The sequence below is a fragment of the Palaemon carinicauda genome, chromosome 35 (genome assembly GCF_036898095.1).
Source record: "Palaemon carinicauda isolate YSFRI2023 chromosome 35, ASM3689809v2, whole genome shotgun sequence".
Lineage (NCBI taxonomy): Eukaryota > Metazoa > Arthropoda > Malacostraca > Decapoda > Palaemonidae > Palaemon > Palaemon carinicauda.
The window spans coordinates 8,440,156-8,459,577 of record NC_090759.1 but is presented as its reverse complement, the minus strand read 5'-3'; the positions used below and the strand labels follow the sequence as shown (position 1 = coordinate 8,459,577).

At 47.8% G+C, this 19,422-nt stretch overlaps 1 protein-coding gene across 1 annotated transcript in view; it reads right to left on the bottom strand.

Moving 5' to 3' along the window:
• Hira (histone cell cycle regulator-like protein) overlaps positions 1–19,422 on the bottom strand; it is a 257,277-nt gene that overhangs the window by 130,247 nt on the left and 107,608 nt on the right. The window contains exon 7 of the mRNA XM_068358689.1: positions 18,910–19,068. Within this exon, the coding sequence (XP_068214790.1) occupies positions 18,910–19,068 (159 nt within the window). The remainder of the gene's footprint in view (positions 1–18,909; positions 19,069–19,422) is intronic.

Genomic DNA, 19,422 nt, shown 5'->3' with positions numbered 1-19,422 from the left:
GTAAAATGACGCGAATACCGATTTGCTTCTCCAAAAGGTCGCGTCCATAATACTTCGCAGAGATCTATTTTGCTTAAAGGCCACGGAAGTTGCTATAGCTCTTACTTCGTGTGTCTTAACTTTAAGCAAGCAACGGTCTGTTTCACTCAAGTGAGAATGAGCCTCTCGGATTAAAAATCTGATAAAATATGACAAAGCATTCTTTGACATAGGTAATGATGGCTTCTTAACTGAGCACCATAAGGCCTCAGATCCACCTCGTAAGGACTTAGTACGAGCTAAGTAGAACTTAAGAGCTCTAACTGGACACAGTACTCTTTCAAGTTCGTTGCCTACGATCTCTGACAGGCAAGGTATATCAAATGACTTAGGCCAAGGATGAGAAGGCAGTTCATTTTTGGCCAGGAAACCAAGCTGAAGTGAACATGTGGCTTTATCTGTGGAAAAGCCGATGTTCTTACTGAAGGCATGAATCTCACTGACCCTTTTAGCCGAAGCCAAGCACACTAGGAAAAGTGTCTTGAGGGTGAGATCCTTCAGGGAGGCTGAATGTAATGGCTCAAACCTGTCTGACATCAGGAACCTTAGGACCACGTCTAAGTTCCATCCAGGAGTTGCCATACGACGTTCCTTAGAGGTCTCGAAAGACTTAAGGAGATCTTGGAGATCTTTATTATTGGAAAGATCTAAGCCTCTATGTCGAAAGACCGAAGCCAACATGCTCCTGTAGCCCTTAATAGTGGGTGCTGAGAGGGAGCGAACATTTCTCAGATGTAAGAGAAAATCTGCGATTTGGGCTACAGAGGTACTGGAAGAGGACACAGATGCTGACTTGCACCAGTCTCGAAAGACTTCCCACTTCGACTGGTATACTTTGATGGTAGAAGCTCTCCTAGCTCTCGCAATCGCACTGGCTGCCTCCTTCGAAAAGCCTCGAGCTCTTGAGAGTCTTTCGATAGTCTGAAGGCAGTCAGACGAAGCGCGGGGAGGCTTTGATGAACATCCTTTACGTGGGGCTGACGTAAGAGATCTACCCTTAGAGGAAGACTCCTTGGAATGTCTACCAGCCATTGAAGTACCTCGGTGAACCACTCTCTCGCGGGCCAGAGGGGAGCAACCAACGTCAACCTTGTCCCTTCGTGAGAGGCGAACTTCTGCAGTACCTTGTTGACTATCTTGAATGGTGGGAATGCATACAAGTCCAGGTGAGACCAGTCCAGTAGAAACGCGTCTATGTGGATCGCCTCTGGATCTGGGACCGGTGAGCAATAGATTGGGAGCCTTTTGGTCAACGAGGTGGCAAAGAGGTCTATGGTGGGTTGACCCCAAGTCGCCCAAAGACTCTTGCACACGTCCTTGTGGAGGGTCCATTCCGTGGGGATCACCTGACCTCTCCGACTGAGACAGTCTGCCAAGACGTTCAAGTCCCCCTGGATGAATCTTGTCAACAGGGAGATGCCTCGATTTTTTGACCATATGAGGAGGTCCCTTGCGATCACGTACAGCGTGTGGGAGTGAGTGCCTCCTTGCTTGGAGAATGCCAAAGCTGTGGTGTTGTCTGAATTGACCTCTACCACTTTGTTTCGAAGAATGCTCTCGAAATTCATCAAGGCCAAGTGGACTGCTAATAGCTCCTTGCCGTTGATGTGCATGCTCTTCTGAACTGAGGTCCAAAGACCCGAGCATTCCCGACTGTCCACGGTCGCACCCCAACCCAAATCCGACGCGTCTGAGAACAACACGTGGTTTGGGTTCTTGACTGCTAGGGACAGGCCCTCTCTCAGACTGATGTTGCTGTCCCACCAGTTCAGGCATGCTTTTACTGGTTCGGAGACCGGGATTGATACAGCCTCTAAAGTCTTGCCCTTGTTCCAGTGAGAGTCTAAATGGAACTGGAGAGGCCGAAGGTGCAGTCTCCCTAGCGAGACAAACTGCTCCAGGGATGACAGAGTCCCTACGAGACTCATCCAACTCCTTACTGAACAACGTTCTCTTTTCAGCATTAGTCGGACTTTGAGCAGGGCTTGTTCTATTCGGGTGGCAGACGGAAAAGCCCGAAAAACTAGACTGCGAATCTCCATCCCCAAATATAGAATCGTCTGGGATGGGATCAGTTGGGACTTTTCTAAGTTGACCAAAAGTCCCAACTCCTTGGCCAGACCCAACGTCCAATGTAGATCCTGCAGACAGCGATGACTGGACGATGCTCTGAGAAGCCAGTCGTCCAAGTACAGGGAGGCTCGAATTCCCGATAGATGAAGGAATTTTGCCACATTCCTCATGAGCCTCGTAAACACGAGAGGAGCAGGACTGAGGCCGAAGCACAGTGCTCGAAACTGGTACACCACATTCCTGTAAACAAACCTCAGAAACGGTTGGGAATCCGGGTGTATAGGAATGTGGAAGTACGCATCTCGCAGGTCGAGAGAGACCATCCAGTCTCCCTCTCTGACCGCTGCTAAGACGGACTTCGTGGTCTCCATCGTAAATTTTGTTTTCGTAACAAAAACGTTGAGGGCACTGACGTCTAGCACTGGCCTCCAACCTCCTGTATGCTTTGGGACTAGGAAGAGACGGTTGTAAAACCCCGGTGATTGAAGGTCCGAGACTTTCACCACCGCTCCCTTCTCTAGCAACAGAGACACTTCGTGATGTAGGGCTTGTCTCTTTGACTCCTCTCGATACCTGAGAGAGAGGTCTATGGGAACTGTTACTAGAGGAGGTCTGCGTACAAACGGTATTTTGTACCCCTCCTTGAGCAACAGAACAGACTCTTGGTCTGCACCCCTCTTCTCCCAGGCCTGCCAGAAGCTGTTCAGTCTGGCCCCTACCGCTGTCTGAGGCCGTGGGCAGTCAGACTCTGCCACGGGAGGACTTGGCTCCTCTCTTCTTACCTCTCTTTCCCTCGGCACGAGAGCCTCCCCTGCTGGGAGCTCTGCCACGAAAGGGCGGGATAAATCTAGACGCAGGAGTCTTGATTCTGGGTCTCACAACAAAGGATGAAGAAGGAGCTCCCTTGCGAGCAGAAGAAGCCATCAGGTCATGTGTGTCCTTCTGCACAAGCGAAGCAGCAATGTCCTTAATCAGCTGTTGTGGAAACAAGGCAGCCGATAAGGGAGCAAAGAGCAGTTCCGATCTTTGACAGGGAGTAACTCCTGCTGAAAGGAAAGAGCAAAGGGTTTCTCTCTTCTTCAAGACTCCCGACGTAAAGGTGGAGGTGAGCTCATTGGAGCCATCGCGGATGGCTTTGTCCATACAGGACATAATAAGTAAGGATACATCTTGGTCAGCAGGCGAGATCTTCCTACTTAATGCTCCTAAAGACCAATCTAGAAAGTTAAAAACTTCAAAGGCCCTGTATACGCCTTTAAGTAGATGGTCAAGGTCCGAGGAGGACCAACAAATCTTCGAGAGTCTCATGGCCAGGCGACGGGGAGAGTCTACGAGGCTTGAGAAGTCACCCTGGGCAGAGGCAGGGACTCCCAAGCCGAGAACTTCTCCCGTGTCATACCAGACGCTCGATCTAGAAGCTAGCTTAAAAGGTGGGAAGGCAAAGGCCGTCTTCCCCAAACTCCTCCTGGTATCCAACCAGTCGCCTAGAAGACGTAAAGCCCTCTTAGAAGAGCGAGAAAGCACTAGCTTAGTAAAGGCAGGCTTGGTAGCAGCTAAGCCTAGCGCAAACTCAGATGGAGGCGAACGAGGAGCAACAGCAACAAAATGATCTGGGAAAAGATCCTTGAAAATCATCATGATTTTCTTAAAATCCATCGAAGGTTGTACAGCCTTAGGTTCTTCTACATCCGACAAAACGTCCAAAGGATTATCATTAGGATGAGGATCAGCAACGTCCTCATCTGAAGGAACCTCGTCCGACAACTGATGAGTCTCAAGCAAGGGAGAGACCTGCCTTGGTGGCAATGCTTGACAAGCAGAGTCCACAAGCACAGGAGCATCAGTAGCAGTCCAGGACGCTACGTCATGTAACTGCTTAACGGACTGACTAGCAACAACAACAGGAGCGGGAGGACGCTCGACGTCAACTCGAGACTGCCTTGACTGCCTAGATTGAGCAGTTAAAACAACTCTTGACTGCGGTGCTTGACGCTCAACGTCAAAACAAGTCAACTTAGCTGGTTGCAACACGAGCATGCGGCAGCGGCTGAACGTCCACAAGCGGCTGAAAGTCAACACGGGACTGCATCGAGTGAGGCTCTAAGTCACGTGACTGACGTGACTTTGTAACGTCAACGTCAACAGGACGAGCAAAGGCTCGTTTGGGCGGCTGACGGCCAGGATCTCGATCAGCTAAACGGTGAGGATCATCGTGAACCTGCTCAGCAGTATACTCCTCCATAAGAGAGGCAAGCTTATTCTGCATATCCTGCAGTACAACCCATTTAGGATCAACGGGAGTGGGTGCGGGTCGCGACGATGGTAACGTCTGTGACTGCAAAACATTGCCTAAACTAAGACTCTCGGAGCCTGTGTTACTCTTCTGTTTAGGCGGCGAGCAGTCTTCCGATGACTGCACAGGGTCAGAGCTGTCCCAATGGCTACAACCAGGACGCTGGACCTGTCCTGAAGGGACTGACTTCCGCTTTAAGGGTCTCGAAACCTTGCTCCACGGTTTCTTACGCGAGAAGCCTTCGGAAGACGAGGAGAAAACCGCCTCGCTCGTCTTATGGTAGGGGCGGTCTTGACGAGACACGCCCGAAACCATAGAGGGAACGTCTGTTCGTTGGTTAAAGCCTCTCGTCTCCATAAGTCCTACGACATTACTTCTCCCTGGTGCATGGGAGCTTGCAAGAGGTCTCGGACTAGGCGAACGACAAGCACGAACAGACGAACCCTCGGTCGCAACACTGATAACACTTTGCGCACTAATCACTTTATCCCCACGATTTTCTAATGTGGCACTCTGACACTTTAACTCTTTCACATCCGCCATGAGTTGATTACGGTCCGTAGCCAAAGATTCAACTCTCTCGCCCAACGCTTGAATGGCACGCAACATATCCCGCATTGATGGTTCATGAGTGCTAGTAGAAGGTTCAGGCACAACTACTACTGGAGAAGGATTAGGTTCAGGGGCATGGGAGGAGGAAAATTCTAATGATCTAGAGGAACTTCTCCTCACCCTATCTCTCTCTAGCTTACGAGAATACTTATCAAACTCTAGCCAGCCGAATTCCGAAAGTACCACGCACTCATCACACCGATCTCCTAATTGACAGGTTTTACCCCGACAATTAGAACACACGGTATGTGGGTCGAGAGAGGCCTTTGGAAGACGTTTGTTACAATCCCTAGCATTACATTTACGAAATTTAGGAATTGGAGAAGGGTCAGCCATTTTGAAAAGTCAAAGAAAATCCAAAAACAATCCAAAGTCATCAACAATAAAATCTATCCAAAAAAGAGTTCAAGAGTTTGAATTGAAGATAAAAACACCTGCACTGCGAAAGCTCAAAACCAAAAAGAAGTACTTCACCAAGAATGACGAAAAACTCCAGGTCAACAGCGAGTAATGGAATCAACTTGTCGACAAGACCGACAGAGAAGAACTGGAGCTGTTTACATGTATATGCGGTATCTGGCCGATAGTTGGCGCTGGTGGGCACACCCGCAACCTTCATGGCGATCGCTCGCGAGTTTTTGTTTTTCTGTCGAGCCGTCCGAGACGTCAGCTATTATATATTCACCGGCTAAGTTTAATATTTAAAATTTTGATATTCTAAAGTTCACACCTTTAACAACAACTCAATTTTTTTTGCTTATTTTTTTTGTTTATTGGCATTTTGAATATATTTCAAACCACGGAGCACACAAAAAGGTTGTAATCATAATAAATAAGGAGTGAAGGTGTTACTATGGCCACTGCTAACAGCAAAATGATACCATTCGGTCAAAGAGTAGGTGAGGTTGTTCTGTACTTGGTGGAACATTCATAGCACTGTAGAGTTTTCTGTTTGTCATCATTTACAAACCTTTCGTATTTCGGATAAAATATTCTCAACCCGTATTATAATTTTTGAAAGGTAAATGTGTGTTCATTTCTAGCATTAGTCATCCTTTTTGCCAAAAAGGCAGCACACTCCTACAGGGTCTACTCGCAGAGGTAAATGTAAAAACGTTAAGTTACATCTCCATGATCATTTCTTCAACCTGGGGGGCTTGTTGCTGAATATCTGAGCCGTAGTAAGAGATAAAAATAGAGGTTAGTGACTTTTCTTTTAGATATCCTTTACTTGAGCCCAGTTGGCCATTCAAGCTTGAAAAGGAATTCTTTGCCAAGTATGAACCTTATGACTACTTGAAGCAAGCCAGCTACATGAGGACAAGAATTCATATGTAATTAGCATCTTATGGTAATCAATAAGGGGAGAAGCAAAATTAGGAATAATTATGGACTCCAACTATATCTAACTGTCAACTTTTCACTAGTACAATTCTTCAAAACTTATTTCCAATTTAGCTACCCAAAAAATTAGCAGATAAATTTGGTGACGAAAACTTGTCTTCTAAATCTAACTCCAATTAGAACGGAAACTTTTTAAAAAATTTTAATCAATTTTTCTGTTACTATTGTTTCCTTTTTATATAAAAAATCATAGCCTCTACAGTCAGCCACTTTACTACAGAAAAATGATTGGTACTGTTAGTAACCCAGATGATGACTGGGTGGCAGATACTGTGTAACACTGCTATATGAACTGAATTACATAATATTTTATTCTATTCTTTATACTGTGTACTGTATATATAATCTACTCACGACTATTTATATAATCTACGTATGTACAGTGGAACCTCTACATACGATTGTCCTAACATACGAATTTTCCAACATACGAAGTAAAATTCGACCAAATTTCTGTCTCGACACCCGAAGTAATGCTCCAACATACGATGTAGATCTTGTTTACGCCGGTAGATGGTAGCACGTAAGAGGGACGCCATTGAGCATCGAGTGCTCTGTTCTCTGTTCTTGTGTGTATCGTGTGGTTGTCGTCTGTTTGGTCTGTTATTAACAGTGCTTATTTTCTTCCTTTTCTCATACTGTATTTCCTTTTTGATTTTACCTATAATCATGTTGCCTAAGAAGCTAAGTTTCAGTACAGGTAGTGGTGAGAAAAGGAAGAAGGCAATTCTTTCATTAGAATTGAAGCAAGAAATTATAGAAAAACATGAGAGCAGTGTGCATGTGAGTGATATGGCTAAACAATATGGCCGGAATAGGCCTATGATCTCAACGATCATCAAGCAGAAGGCAGCCATTAAAGCAGATAAACCATCGAAGGGGATCACCATTATTACAAGACATCGTAGCAATACCCTGGAAGAGATAGAACGCCTTTTGTTGATAGGGATAAAGGACAAGAGATTGTTGGCAACGATCATTTGTGAGAAGGGCCAGCGTGATGAACAGAAAGAAAGAAAAAAGTGAAGCAAAGAAAACCAAGATAGCATTAACAAGAAGCTCTTTTAAAAAAAGTCTTCTCTTTTTTTTTGTTTCTCTCTAAACATAGCATTAACATGTTCTTTAAATAAAATCTCTCTCTCTCTCTCTCTCTCTCTCGTTCTTCTTCGCTGTTATAGTGTTAGAGACGTCTATTAATTTTTTTCCGAGAGAGAGAGAGAGAGAGAGAGATTAACCAAAAATGTGTTTACAGTACATATGCTTTATAACAGTGTCAACGAGTTGAAAAACAATTAAATGTAACTAAGAAAGTAATAACAGCTAATCTGAATATCACAAATTTTTAGTAATTTGTATTTTTCCTAACATACTCACCGAGAACAACTTTCTTAGGAGGTACCTGGAATCTCCTCTCAACCGACCAGAGTTTTGTGTAGTTTACCCTACTTCCGTTTTCTGTGAGGACTACCCCAGGCGGAAGGATACGTGCCCTGAGGCTAGTCCCGAGCCAGGTCGCGTGTTAGCTTGGGTCTCGACCCTCAGTAAGTTCTTGGATGTTAAAAATAACTAAGGATCAGAAAGGCACTCAGGGAAGGAAGGGAGGGCCATTACCCGAAAGTAGTTCTCGGTAAGTATGTTAGGAAAAATACAAATTACTAAAAATTTGTGATTTGTTCCAACACAGAGAATTACCGTGAACTACTTTTTTAGGAGACTTACACTTTAGGAGGAGGGAGTGTCTACCTGACCTAGACCCAACTAAGCAGAAAGGCTGTGAACCTGGATAGGAGACTAGGTTCCAAGGTTGATGGAAAACGAACCGTAGGAAAACTACACAAAGAGCTCACACTAGTGTCAAAGTACTCACCCTTAAAAAATTTCTTGCTGTTGTGTCCAGTGATGAAACTGTGAATCCATGTCTTGATCAGTCTCTACTTGGTCAAATCTTCGGGGAAAGAAGATAAAAGAGAAGACAAGGGGTCTTGATAATCGCGATTATACCTGGGGCTTTGGCCGTTAAATCGCTTGGAGCGCGGAGATGATTGTCCCTATAGAGAACCCGTCTAGAGACTTCCTCGAACATTCTTTGAGATAGTGGGTTGTGAACGTAGATTGGTTCGACCAGGTGCCTGCCTTGAGGACCTGCGCTACTGCCATGTTTCTCTCAAAGGCAAGAGAGGTACTTATACCTCTAATGTCATGTGGTCTGGGCTTACCTGGAAGGGGAAGACCGGCACTACTATGGGCCTTGATGATTACCTGTCAAAACCAAAAGGAGATGGTATTCTTAGAGATCGGCTTTCTCACTGTGCCCGTGGAGACGAAGAGGTTCTTGATGCCAGGTCGGAGACTAGCAGTCTTCTCCAGATATTTCCTTAAGGACCTGACTGGACACAATTTCAAATCTTCCGGATTACCTGACTGGTTTGTATTTCGGTTATGGAACAAACATAAATCCACGATGCTGGTGAAGATACAGGGACATCCTTATTCCACATAGGGTCGTTCGAAGAGACGTGCCCCCCATGCACAAGGGCATCGTCCTGCGGACCCTCACTAATAAAACTGTCAGGCCCCCCACTTGCCTGTAAAGGATCAGCAACCCAGAATCCCGAAGATACGACTCCTGGGGAAGAACCATTGGCTTCTTCCCCGCAACGGACTTACCTCATCCCCTACTCTGGGTAGGGGATGAAGAAGGGAACCTGTCAGACTTCTCTCCTGTAGACGTCACGGGCGAAGAAATGCTGGACTTCCTGGGCGAACGTTTAGACGACGACTTCTTCTTAGTCCCAAACTTCACCCACTGCACTTCAGTCCACGACACACACTCCGGACACGTGTCCGAAGGAGAGCAAACTCTACCCCTGCACGAAGAGCAAAGGGAGTGCGGGTCCACCTCAGGCTTAGATAAGAACGCACCACACGATTTTCCAGCCTTAAGCCCAGGACAACGGCGATGATGCTCCATACCGCAAGACACAGGAACGCAGCGGGAAAGGATAATAAGGGCAAGAGAACACTTTACAAACACAAGGGAAAACCAGCGGACATGCGAGAGTACAAGGGAAAGTATAGCGGGCCACGCGGGGACCACGTGGGACACAAAGGGTCGCACTGAGACAAGGAGAGCGTCGAGATGATATCACGACGCGACCAAAGAACTTACTGAGGGTCGAGACCCAAGCTAACGCGCGACCTGGCTCGGGACTAGCCTCAGGACACATATCCTTCCGCCTGGGGTAGTCCTCACAGAAAACGGAAGTAGGGTAAACTACACAAAACTCTGGTCGGTTGAGAGGAGATTCCAGGTACCTCCAAAGAAAGTAGTTCGAGGTAAGTCTCTGTGTTGGAACAATCATTTATTAACTAAAACAAATATTGAAACAAACACTCGTGTGCGTATGCACAAACACACACACAGGTGCAAGAATTGCTACGCAGTAAGAGACAGACGGTAGGGGAGAAGGTAGAGATGGTGACTGCGATAACGTACCGTAACTCATCACTGAAAGTGATGAAAATTAAAAATCAAAAGAAAAAATTTAAAAAATATGAAATATAAAAAAAAGAAAAAAAAGAAATAAGCTAAGTTAGATTAAAGTTTCCGTAGTGTAAGTTACGGTACGTTATTGCAGTCACCATCTCTACCTCCTCGCCGATCGTGTCTCCTCCTGCGTGTGTGTGTGTTTGTATCAATATTTGTTTTAGTTAATAAAGTCGTTGACGCTGTTAAAAATCCTATGTACACAACAAATTTTTGTTTAATCTCTCTCTCTCTCTCTCTTTCAGAAAAAATTAATAGACGCCTCTAACACTAACAGTGAAGAAAAAGAGAGAGAGAGAGAGAGAGAGGAGAGAGAGAGAGAGAGAGAGAGAGAGAGAGAGAGAGAGAGAGAGAGAGAGAGAGAGAGAGAGAGAGAGAGAGAGAGAGAGAGTATTTATTTAAAGAATATGTTAACACCATGTCTACCTTCTCGCCGATCGTCCGTCTCCTCCTGGTGTAGCAAATCCTACACCTACGTTGGCCTGTCTCTAAGGTAAAGTGACAATAAAATGACAAATTCGAAGATAATTTGTATTTTTCCTAACCATACAAACCTTAGCTATTTACATTGTGGTTTACCTTTTAGCGTAGCTGAAAAGGCGAGCCATTAGAATTTAACGAGGGTGCATTACCCCCGCGCTAGTTAGCGGGGGGGGGGGGGGGGGGGGGGGTAGGGGAGTGGTAGCTACCCCTCCCCCCCTCCTAACACACCAGTGAAGCTCACTTTCACTAAGGGGTAGGACTTGTCTTAGGGGACAGGGCTGGCGGGCAAATATGTGTAAATAGCTAAGGTTTGTATGGTTAGGAAAAATACAAATTATCTTCGAATTTGTCATTTGTTCCGTAACCGAAATACAAACCACGCTATTTACATTGGGTGACTTACCCCTTAGGTAGGGTGGAAAGTCCCCAGCCATACTGGCTTTGGCTTTACCCGGGGACTCAGAATCCGAGTGAGTCGCACTCGAGAAAAGGAGTCCCTGCACCTCACAAGTTCCATGCTCCGCAAGGAACCTTGTGGCCTACATAAGCTTGTGTGTGAAGGAAGAAGTGTGAAGGAAGAAGTGTGACCCGTCCTAGGCAGTTGACCTGGAGTTCCAGAAGGAACTCTGGGTTAGGACGTTCCCAATACCACTTCGTCAGGGTATGGGGGACGCGACAGTATTGACTCAATACTCGGAACACAAGGAAGCATGGTTTACCTGCAGAGGTTCGAGGTCAGCTATGCAGAGACCAGGATGCTGCTTCCCAGTAGAGGGGATAATGAGGAAAGAAGTAAGGGCCAGACATACTTCTTTCGTTCATGCAGATTAAAACCTGATAACAATGCCCTCAACCTTCTGCTACCTGTCCTAAAAGGAGCCTGAGGTTAGACCAGCTTGTTGTGTAGCCACCACAGAGCGATAGAAAACGTATCGAAACTCCTGTGGGTCACGTCCTGCAGGAAGCGGACTGCGAAGGTCATTAGACGCTTCCAGACTCCAGCTTGTAGCACCTGCGTCACAGAGTAGTATTACTCGAAGGCGAGGGACGTTGCAATGTATCCAACATCGTGCTGTAGGGCGACGTGACGGGGGAGGGTCTGGAGTCAGGTCGAGATGAATGTCCTTGAGTCCGAGCTGAAGAGGTATACTGGTGACTCTCCCCAGTGTCCTTCTTGTGCTCCCAAACCGGCTGCAACTGAGGACAAACTGCAGCTGTTCTCAAAGCTAACCTCTCGATTCCTTACTGGCAAGAAGGAGGTTTTGGGACATCAGATACAGAATGGTGACTCGAAATCTTGAAGGAATTGGACCGAAGGGCCGGGACCCCAAGATTCTGAGTCTAGCCAACAACTCAGGAGCGAGCCTGAATGTTGCCTTCCCCCATTCCTTAGAAAGGGCGGAGTCGTACGAGACCAAGAAGATTGCTTACACACTAGCCGCGGCCAGAGTGAGCAGGAGCCCCAAGACGGAATACGATCAGAGGCCTGACGTAAAGGGTCTTGAGAAGATCTCTTAAGGGACTAAAAAGTCCGCGCCATGCTCCAAGTTGGAGGTCTCACTCCGACTAGGGCAGGGACGGTCGCAGCTTCGCATGAACGAGGAAAGGTCCAGCGCGAAGGAAAAAGTTATTCCTTAAAGCCTGAAGGTCAGGGAAAGGCTGAGCGATAGGCTTCATTGCCGAGAGCGGAAAGGAGTTTCCTCCCGCCGAAAGGCAATAAGATCGTTATTGCTGGAGAAGAGGCCTCAAGGGAAGAGGTATATCTCCCACGACACCAACCACCGAAGACTCTCCACTTCGCCTGGAAGACCCCTGCGGATGACTATCGCAGATGACGCGACCTCCGTCCCGCGACTGTAGCGGGTTGTCTCTTCTTGAGGAGGAGGCGTAGTGTCTCCAGGCATGAAGCCGAAGGGACGCCCCAGCTCGTGAAAGATGTTGCAGTGTGGTTGTTCAAGTAGCCTGTGCCGTGGGAGAAGCTCTCCCGGGAGTTCCGTCAGGGGAAGCAGAGGGTCCGGAAACCGTTCTGCGCATAGTCCCAGTGGAGCTCTCAGGGCCATTGAAAGGTTGACAGACAACCTGGTCTTGTTGAGACCCATTCTCAACAGACAACAAAGAAGGGAAGACGCAGGCGTCGATGTTGTCCCACCATCACCGGAATGCATCTTGCCAGAGTCTCGGGGTCTGAGACTGGGGGGAAGGACAGCGGAAGCTTGAGGTTCCAAGCTGTCGCGATCAGGTCCCCCAGACCAGGACTTGCTGGTTACTCAAGGCCAAAGACCCCCAGGTACACTCTCTCTACGAGGCTCTGCTTGGATAGTCGGAGAGAACATTCCTCTGCCCGGAATGAGAGAGCCGATGGTGGTATTGAGAGTATCTCAAATCATCTCAATATCTCTACTGCAAGATGCGAAGGTGTGAAAATGCGTCCCCTGCCGGTTAGAACACGCCAGAACCATGAAGTCGACGCGCACGGAGCGACTCGGCAGGAGCTGTAGGATCTGTAGAGGGGCCATACTACGGCCCCTAAGCCTGCCTGAATGATGGAGAGGTATCCTTCAGGTCCTGACCATAGGCCTGGACCGGAACATGCCCCCCCCCCCACCCCTTTTCTTTGACGAGTCCGAGAACAGCATAAAAAATGTGGGGAAAGGACGAGAATATCCACTCCCATCAAGAGGTTCCATAGGTCAACACCCATTGCAGGTCTAATCGTTCCGCTGGTCCCATAGGGGCCAGAAAGTCCGGTTAATCGTTGCTTTGAAACCACCGGAACTTGGGCCGCCCCACAGGGAACTTATCCTGAGGCGACCGTTCGGAACTTTAGACGGGTCAATGAGGAAAAGAGAACTAGGAAACGTTCCAAGGTAGGGCTGAAAGCTGTGCTTGACTGAGAACAGGTACTGCGACTCTCCTCAGCCTTGCCACAGTCAACTGAAGGGAAGGCTCGGAGGAGGTGGCAACAGAATCTGGCGTCCCCAGGCGGTCACCCATCCAAGTACCGACCAGAACCGACGTTGCTTAACCTCACTGGACGAACGAGAAGCGGGGTTTCCAACGTGGTAAGAACGTTGACTCAATATCATGGCTAGATACTCCAGATGTTGAGGCAGAAGAAGAGAAGGCTCCTAGCAAAATACCATGAACCCCCACTCATGGTAAGCATCCGGAAGCTTGTCCCGGCGCTGAAGAAGGTCGAACCCGAGCCTGCCGGAGTTGACCAGACCTCCAAAAGGCGAAGGAGGCGGAAGCCTGCACCTGAGCGGCCACGAGGAAAGCAGGGAGAGTTCTCTGGGGAAAAAAAACCTGCGATGCCACGGCGGGATCGCCACACTGCATCTTAAGCAGGAATACCTGTAGTCTAGGCTGAATTCCACGAGCTTCCTGGAAGATGGATGGAATGGAAACTGAAAGTACCCGTCCTTCCGATCCAGGGCCTAAGGAGTCCTGTTGCCTCGTTACCAGTCTGATCAATTCTGCTGTTCCACGTTGGACGAAGTATGTTCGACAAACTTGATCAGGGCTGAGAGGTCGACTACGGAACTCCCGTCTCAGATACTTCCTTACAAGAAAGCATCGACTGAAGAAGCCGGGGGTGAAGCCGTCGATGATCCTACGGAGGAACTTCTCCTAAGGCATGGATCATTCTGCCCAAACAGGCAAACTCTTGCCGACCCTATAGCATAGAGGTTCAGAGACACTGAATTTGCTGACAGAGACGGCAGGCGCGATATCCTTGGCTGATCACAGAGATCGTGCAGGAATGGGCATCGGGAAGCTGTCATCCGGATGAGTAACCTTAGGCATCCTCCCAGCGTGAAACCCGCAAGGGGGAGGGTGCCGATCTTAAAGTTCGTGAACTCTGCCGCTCCCTCTAGGACTATGCCCCCCCCCCCCCCGGGGAGCCTCCCGTGCCATCTGTTCCTGACAGGAGGGAACTGCAATTGGACACCTTGTCTCAGTTGTCGTAGCCGGTCCGATAGCTTAGGCCGACGTGGCTGAAAGAAAGAGGCGCTGGAGCCCTGCAGGGTCTGGACGAAAGCGCCTTGGAGGAGTGAAAACGGAAGTCGACTTCCTCCGCACAGCCGCTGTCTATGTCTCTGTCCTTGGGCACAAACAAACTCTTCTCAAGGATGGAAGGGTGTCTGAGGTTGTCGACATCCACGGATGAGACACCCGAAAGGAAGCCCTCGGTCATTGCGTCCAGATGGTCCAACATCGAGCTTGCTTGCAAGTTCGATACTTGACGACGAAACGCCAAGGTGCTTGAGCCCGAGAGGAGGAAAGTACCCATGACCTTCCTGTAGCTTCCTTGAACAAAACCTCGGGTCGCAGCCGAGGAGGGAAAGGACCTGGTAAGCCCCTTTCACGAGATGGAGAAAAGGAAGGGGTAAACCAGTCACCCCTTGGACGATGGAGAAATCTCGAACGGAAAGCCCCCCGCCAAAAACCCTTCCAGGGAATGACGGGGAAGGGCTAACCCAGGTTCTGGAAAGAAGAATATTGCTCAGACCTCCCTGAAGATTCTTCCTATTCTTGCATGTGCCATGCTCTGCGTTTACGGGGTGAGGCCGTGTTCTGGAAATACGCTCCAGAAGACTCGCCAGGCTGGCCATGCTGCGAGACCCCAATGGGAATCGCGGTCGCAATCGCCCTGGCGCTCGCGCGATGGTAAATCAATGATTTGCGCGTGGGCGAACGTGGAAGCGCCCATGCGCGGGTACGCAGGAACGCAAACGAAGGTGAGCGAAGAAGCGCAGAAGGAGGGCGAGCGTGGTAGGAAGGGCGAGAGCTGGTGGCCGGCGAGCGATAACCCATAGGCGATCAATGGATACTGCAAGAATTGAGCCGACGTTCGCGCGAAGAAACACCGTAGATTCGCGCGATGGAACACCGTCGGTTCGCGTGACGGAACACCGAAAGTTCGCGCGACGGAACACCGTCGGTTTGCGCGACAGAACACCGTCGGTTCGCGCGACGGAACACCGTCGGTCCGCGCGACGGAACACCGTCCGTCCGCGCGATGGAAAACTGTTGGTTCGCGCGCGGGCGAACATTGGAGAACATGTGCGCAGTCGCGCATGAGCGTAGGCGTGCAGGCACGTGGGCGTGTGGCCGCGCGGGTGAGCGCAGGCGGTCGGGAGACCGATGACGCGTTGACGAGCGATGGCGCGTTCTGGCGAGCGATAGCCCGTAGGAGAGTGAAGGCGCGTTGGCAAGCGATGGCGCGTCGGCAACGGCGCGTTGGCTAGCGGTGGTGCGTTAACAAAACACTAGCGCGCAGGTGAAGAATCGCGCGGGTGCGTAGGCGATTGCCAACGCGAGAGAGACAGTGATGGTTAGCGCGCAGGTGCATCAGGAAGGTGAGCGCTGAAGCAAGCTGTTAATCAGGCGATCCTAGACGGTCAGAAAACCGTTGGCGCAAAGAAGGGCGCGCAGATGTGCGCTGGCGATTGAAGAAAGCTAGCGCACAGAGTAAAGGTGAGCGCTGGCGAGCAGGAGGAAGATCTACGGCAAGACTCAGCTACCGGAGATCGTGGTCCACAGCAGGCGAGAGCTAGATCGCTACTGAAGGTGTTCAGGAGAACTGACACGCGTGGCAGATCGATGGCGATCGTTGACGCGTAGGAGATCGCTGACGAGCAGGTGAACGTTGACGCGTCTAAGGTCGCTGGCTAGCAGAAGGCAACGCGTGGAAGCCTGTGCGTAGAAGAAGAGTCCTTGACCCAGACCTGAACCGAAGTTCTAGATCGCAAGGGCGAACGTGGGCGCACAGGGCGCGTAACAGGAACCAACAGGAACAGCAGAGATGATCATCATGAGAGCGCTGACGAACAGGAGAGCGCTGGCGAACAGGAGAGAGCTAGCGATCAGGAAAGCGCTGATGAGCAGGAAAGCGCCTGTGCGCTAACACTGAGCAGGAGCAGGAGAGCAGAAGGGCGCGCAGGGGAACCCTGACACGCAAGGGAAGAACCCCCGTGGGAGGCAACCCGTTGCCACGAAGGGATCGTTGTCCGTCGGGAGACTGATGTCTGTCAGAAGACCGTTGTCTGTCCGCCGGGAGACTGATGTCCGTCGGAAGACCGTTGTCCGTCGGGAAGACCGTTGTCCGTCGGGAAGACCGTTGTCCGTCGGGAAGACCGTTGCCCGTCGGAAGACGAGGTCAGACTGCTGTTCATCTGCACCAGGGGCGGAAGATCAAGAAGAAGGAGTTGTAGGCTGCATACGGAGATTCAAAAAGGCGCCTCTTAGCACCCTTATAGGGAGATGGGAGGCCCTTACGACGAGGCGGACGGTGAGCCTTACGGCGAAGGAGGCCAACAGCAACAACAGCAGAAGAATCCTCCGAAGAGGAGTCTCTATGAGTGTACTCTCTCGCGAACGAAAGAGAAACACTTCGTAGAAGAGACTGGTCACCCAGTGACCTAAAAGGAGCAATCCTCCGAAGAAGAGCTCCTGCAGTTACCCAGCCCCTTGAGCGAAACTGCAGGTGCGACCGCTCAGCACCAAGAGCATAGTCGCACGAAAAAAAGGCAAGAGAAAAACCCCCCAAAAGGGGAAAAACTCAAGCCTGGACAGGAAAAACTTCCCTCGGAAGGAAAGTTACCCACCCAAGGAGGCGAGCCTCCTGAGAGAACTGGAGAGCTGTCAATCGTCCCGGGAGTACTTCAAGTAGAAGGAGACACGCCCCTGACGAAAATTCAAAGGGGAGGCAGCAACAGCCGAATCCCCAGGCCTCAACAAGACAGCTCACACCGTTGCCATATTACAGAAACGAACTAGATCGGTAACTGTAAAAAAAAAATAAAACAAAAATCATTAGTACACATTCGTTCCCCCGGGAAGGCTCCGAAGAGGAATCCTAAGGGAAAACAAGAATTACACAACAGGCACGTGCACTCACAACCACTTACACTCACGGAAGGAGAGTTGTAACCAAAACAAAATTATAACAATTATAATTATGTAACTATGTAATTATGTAATTTAAAAATGAATGAACACTAAAGAAAGAACGAAAACCCCGAAAGGAATCGTTCTACAAAGCTGAAAAATTAACAAATACAATTAGATTCATAAACTAATTGAGACAAAACGTACGGCTACAAAGGCGTAGTAACGTAGTAAAAGGGTGAACAACCTCAAGAGAGAGAGAGAGAAAGATCGAAGTCAAACTCGATCGCAACCCATAAAATTACACCGTGGTGGCCTAAACTGCCGAGGGCTCCACGGAGATATCGTACACAACACACACATCTCTGAAAAGGAAACTTACTGATTTCTATACTCAAATATATATACAAACATGAAAAAATGTTTACATATATATTGAGTAAAAGAAAAGTAAGTGATTAAGTAAAGACAAAACAAACAATGGCTGCCAAGCGAGGACAAAGACATAGACGTCCGTCCCAGTCTGAGCCAAAAGTGAAAGTGAGCTTCACCGGTGTGTGAGGGGGGGAGGGGTAGCTAGCTACCACTCCCCTACCCCCCAGCTAACTAGCGCGGGGGTAATACACCCTCGTTAAATTCTAATGGCTCGCCATTTCAGCTACGCTAAAAGGTAAACCCCAATGTAAATAGCGTGGTTTGTATTTCGGTTACGGAACAAACACATTTTTTATTTATTATTTCTTTATAATTATCTTTTTTACATGCTTCTTTCATTTTATGCAGTTATGTTATTGTTATGTGTAATTGTATGTAGTAATTCATTAAGGAGTTAATATAGGTTTTTGGGGTGTGGAACGAATTATTCTTATGGGAATATTTGCTCCAACATACGATTGTTTTAACATACGAAGCAGTTTCTGGAACGAATTAAGATTGTATGTAGAGGTACCACTGTATATGTATACAGTAGGTATCTTGAAGTTTTAGGTTATTTGGAGTAGGGACATGGATATTCCAACTACTCCCCTTTGAACCCATTTCAGTTATTAGAGACAGGAAATTTGATGGATGATAAAGAATTATAAATATCAATATGCATCATCTTGCTCCAAAAATTGGGGTCAATCACTATATCAGATTTAATTTTCAATCCCCTTTTTATAATTTCTGTAAGAAAAAAGCGGCAAAGGTAATTGTTCTTGAAACTTCAAGTACTGTACTAACACAATGCCTGGTGCTAAATCTGGGTCTACGTACAGTTATAATGTACTTAACTGCTTTAGCCTTCTTACGTAAGCTGTACTTAGTTAAAGTAAATTGCATTTAATCAATGTAATACATCTTATTGTTTCTTCAGTTTCACCTAGTTATATACATGGCCACAATATAGAAATATGCAACAGCAATCAATAATTGTTCAGAGGCAGACACAACACTGCCACAATTGCCTACTAGTATTCTTAACCATTCCCTATAAAGATAGTGCTACTAACTATGATGCTAGAACAAACTTTGGTTTCCCTGGTCAAGTACTGTATAATTATTAGGAAAAATAACAACTTACCGAATCTTCGAAAATGTCGTGGATAACTACGAGAGGTCTCTTCAGTGAAGTAAACCAAATCGAAATGGACCTATCTCGGGACCCAATCGCAACACAACAATATTGCACTGATTTTCCAGTCTTCGAGTCAGTTTTTTTAAGAATGTTTGGATTAAATCTCTGAAAAAAGAAAGATAAAAAGTTTTCAGAGACACCATATAGTATTTAATTTCATAAAATATACATTTTTTTTGTACCCTGTTATCTCACAAATAATATGACAAATTAATACAAACGTTTAGTGGATCCTTAACCATACAAACTAGTCTTCCATTCTAAAAATAAACACAACATGATCCTTCTGTTTGCCAGAATCCTCAAATTTATACTGCTGAGAGTTTTTTTGACCTCTTTCTTTTAATTTCCTAAACATTAACAAAAATAACAATACAGGAATTTGTCCACCTAAAGAAATTCTGTAAACAGAATTGTGTAAGGCAGAAGACTTTTGAAAATGTTTTGCCAATTTAACAG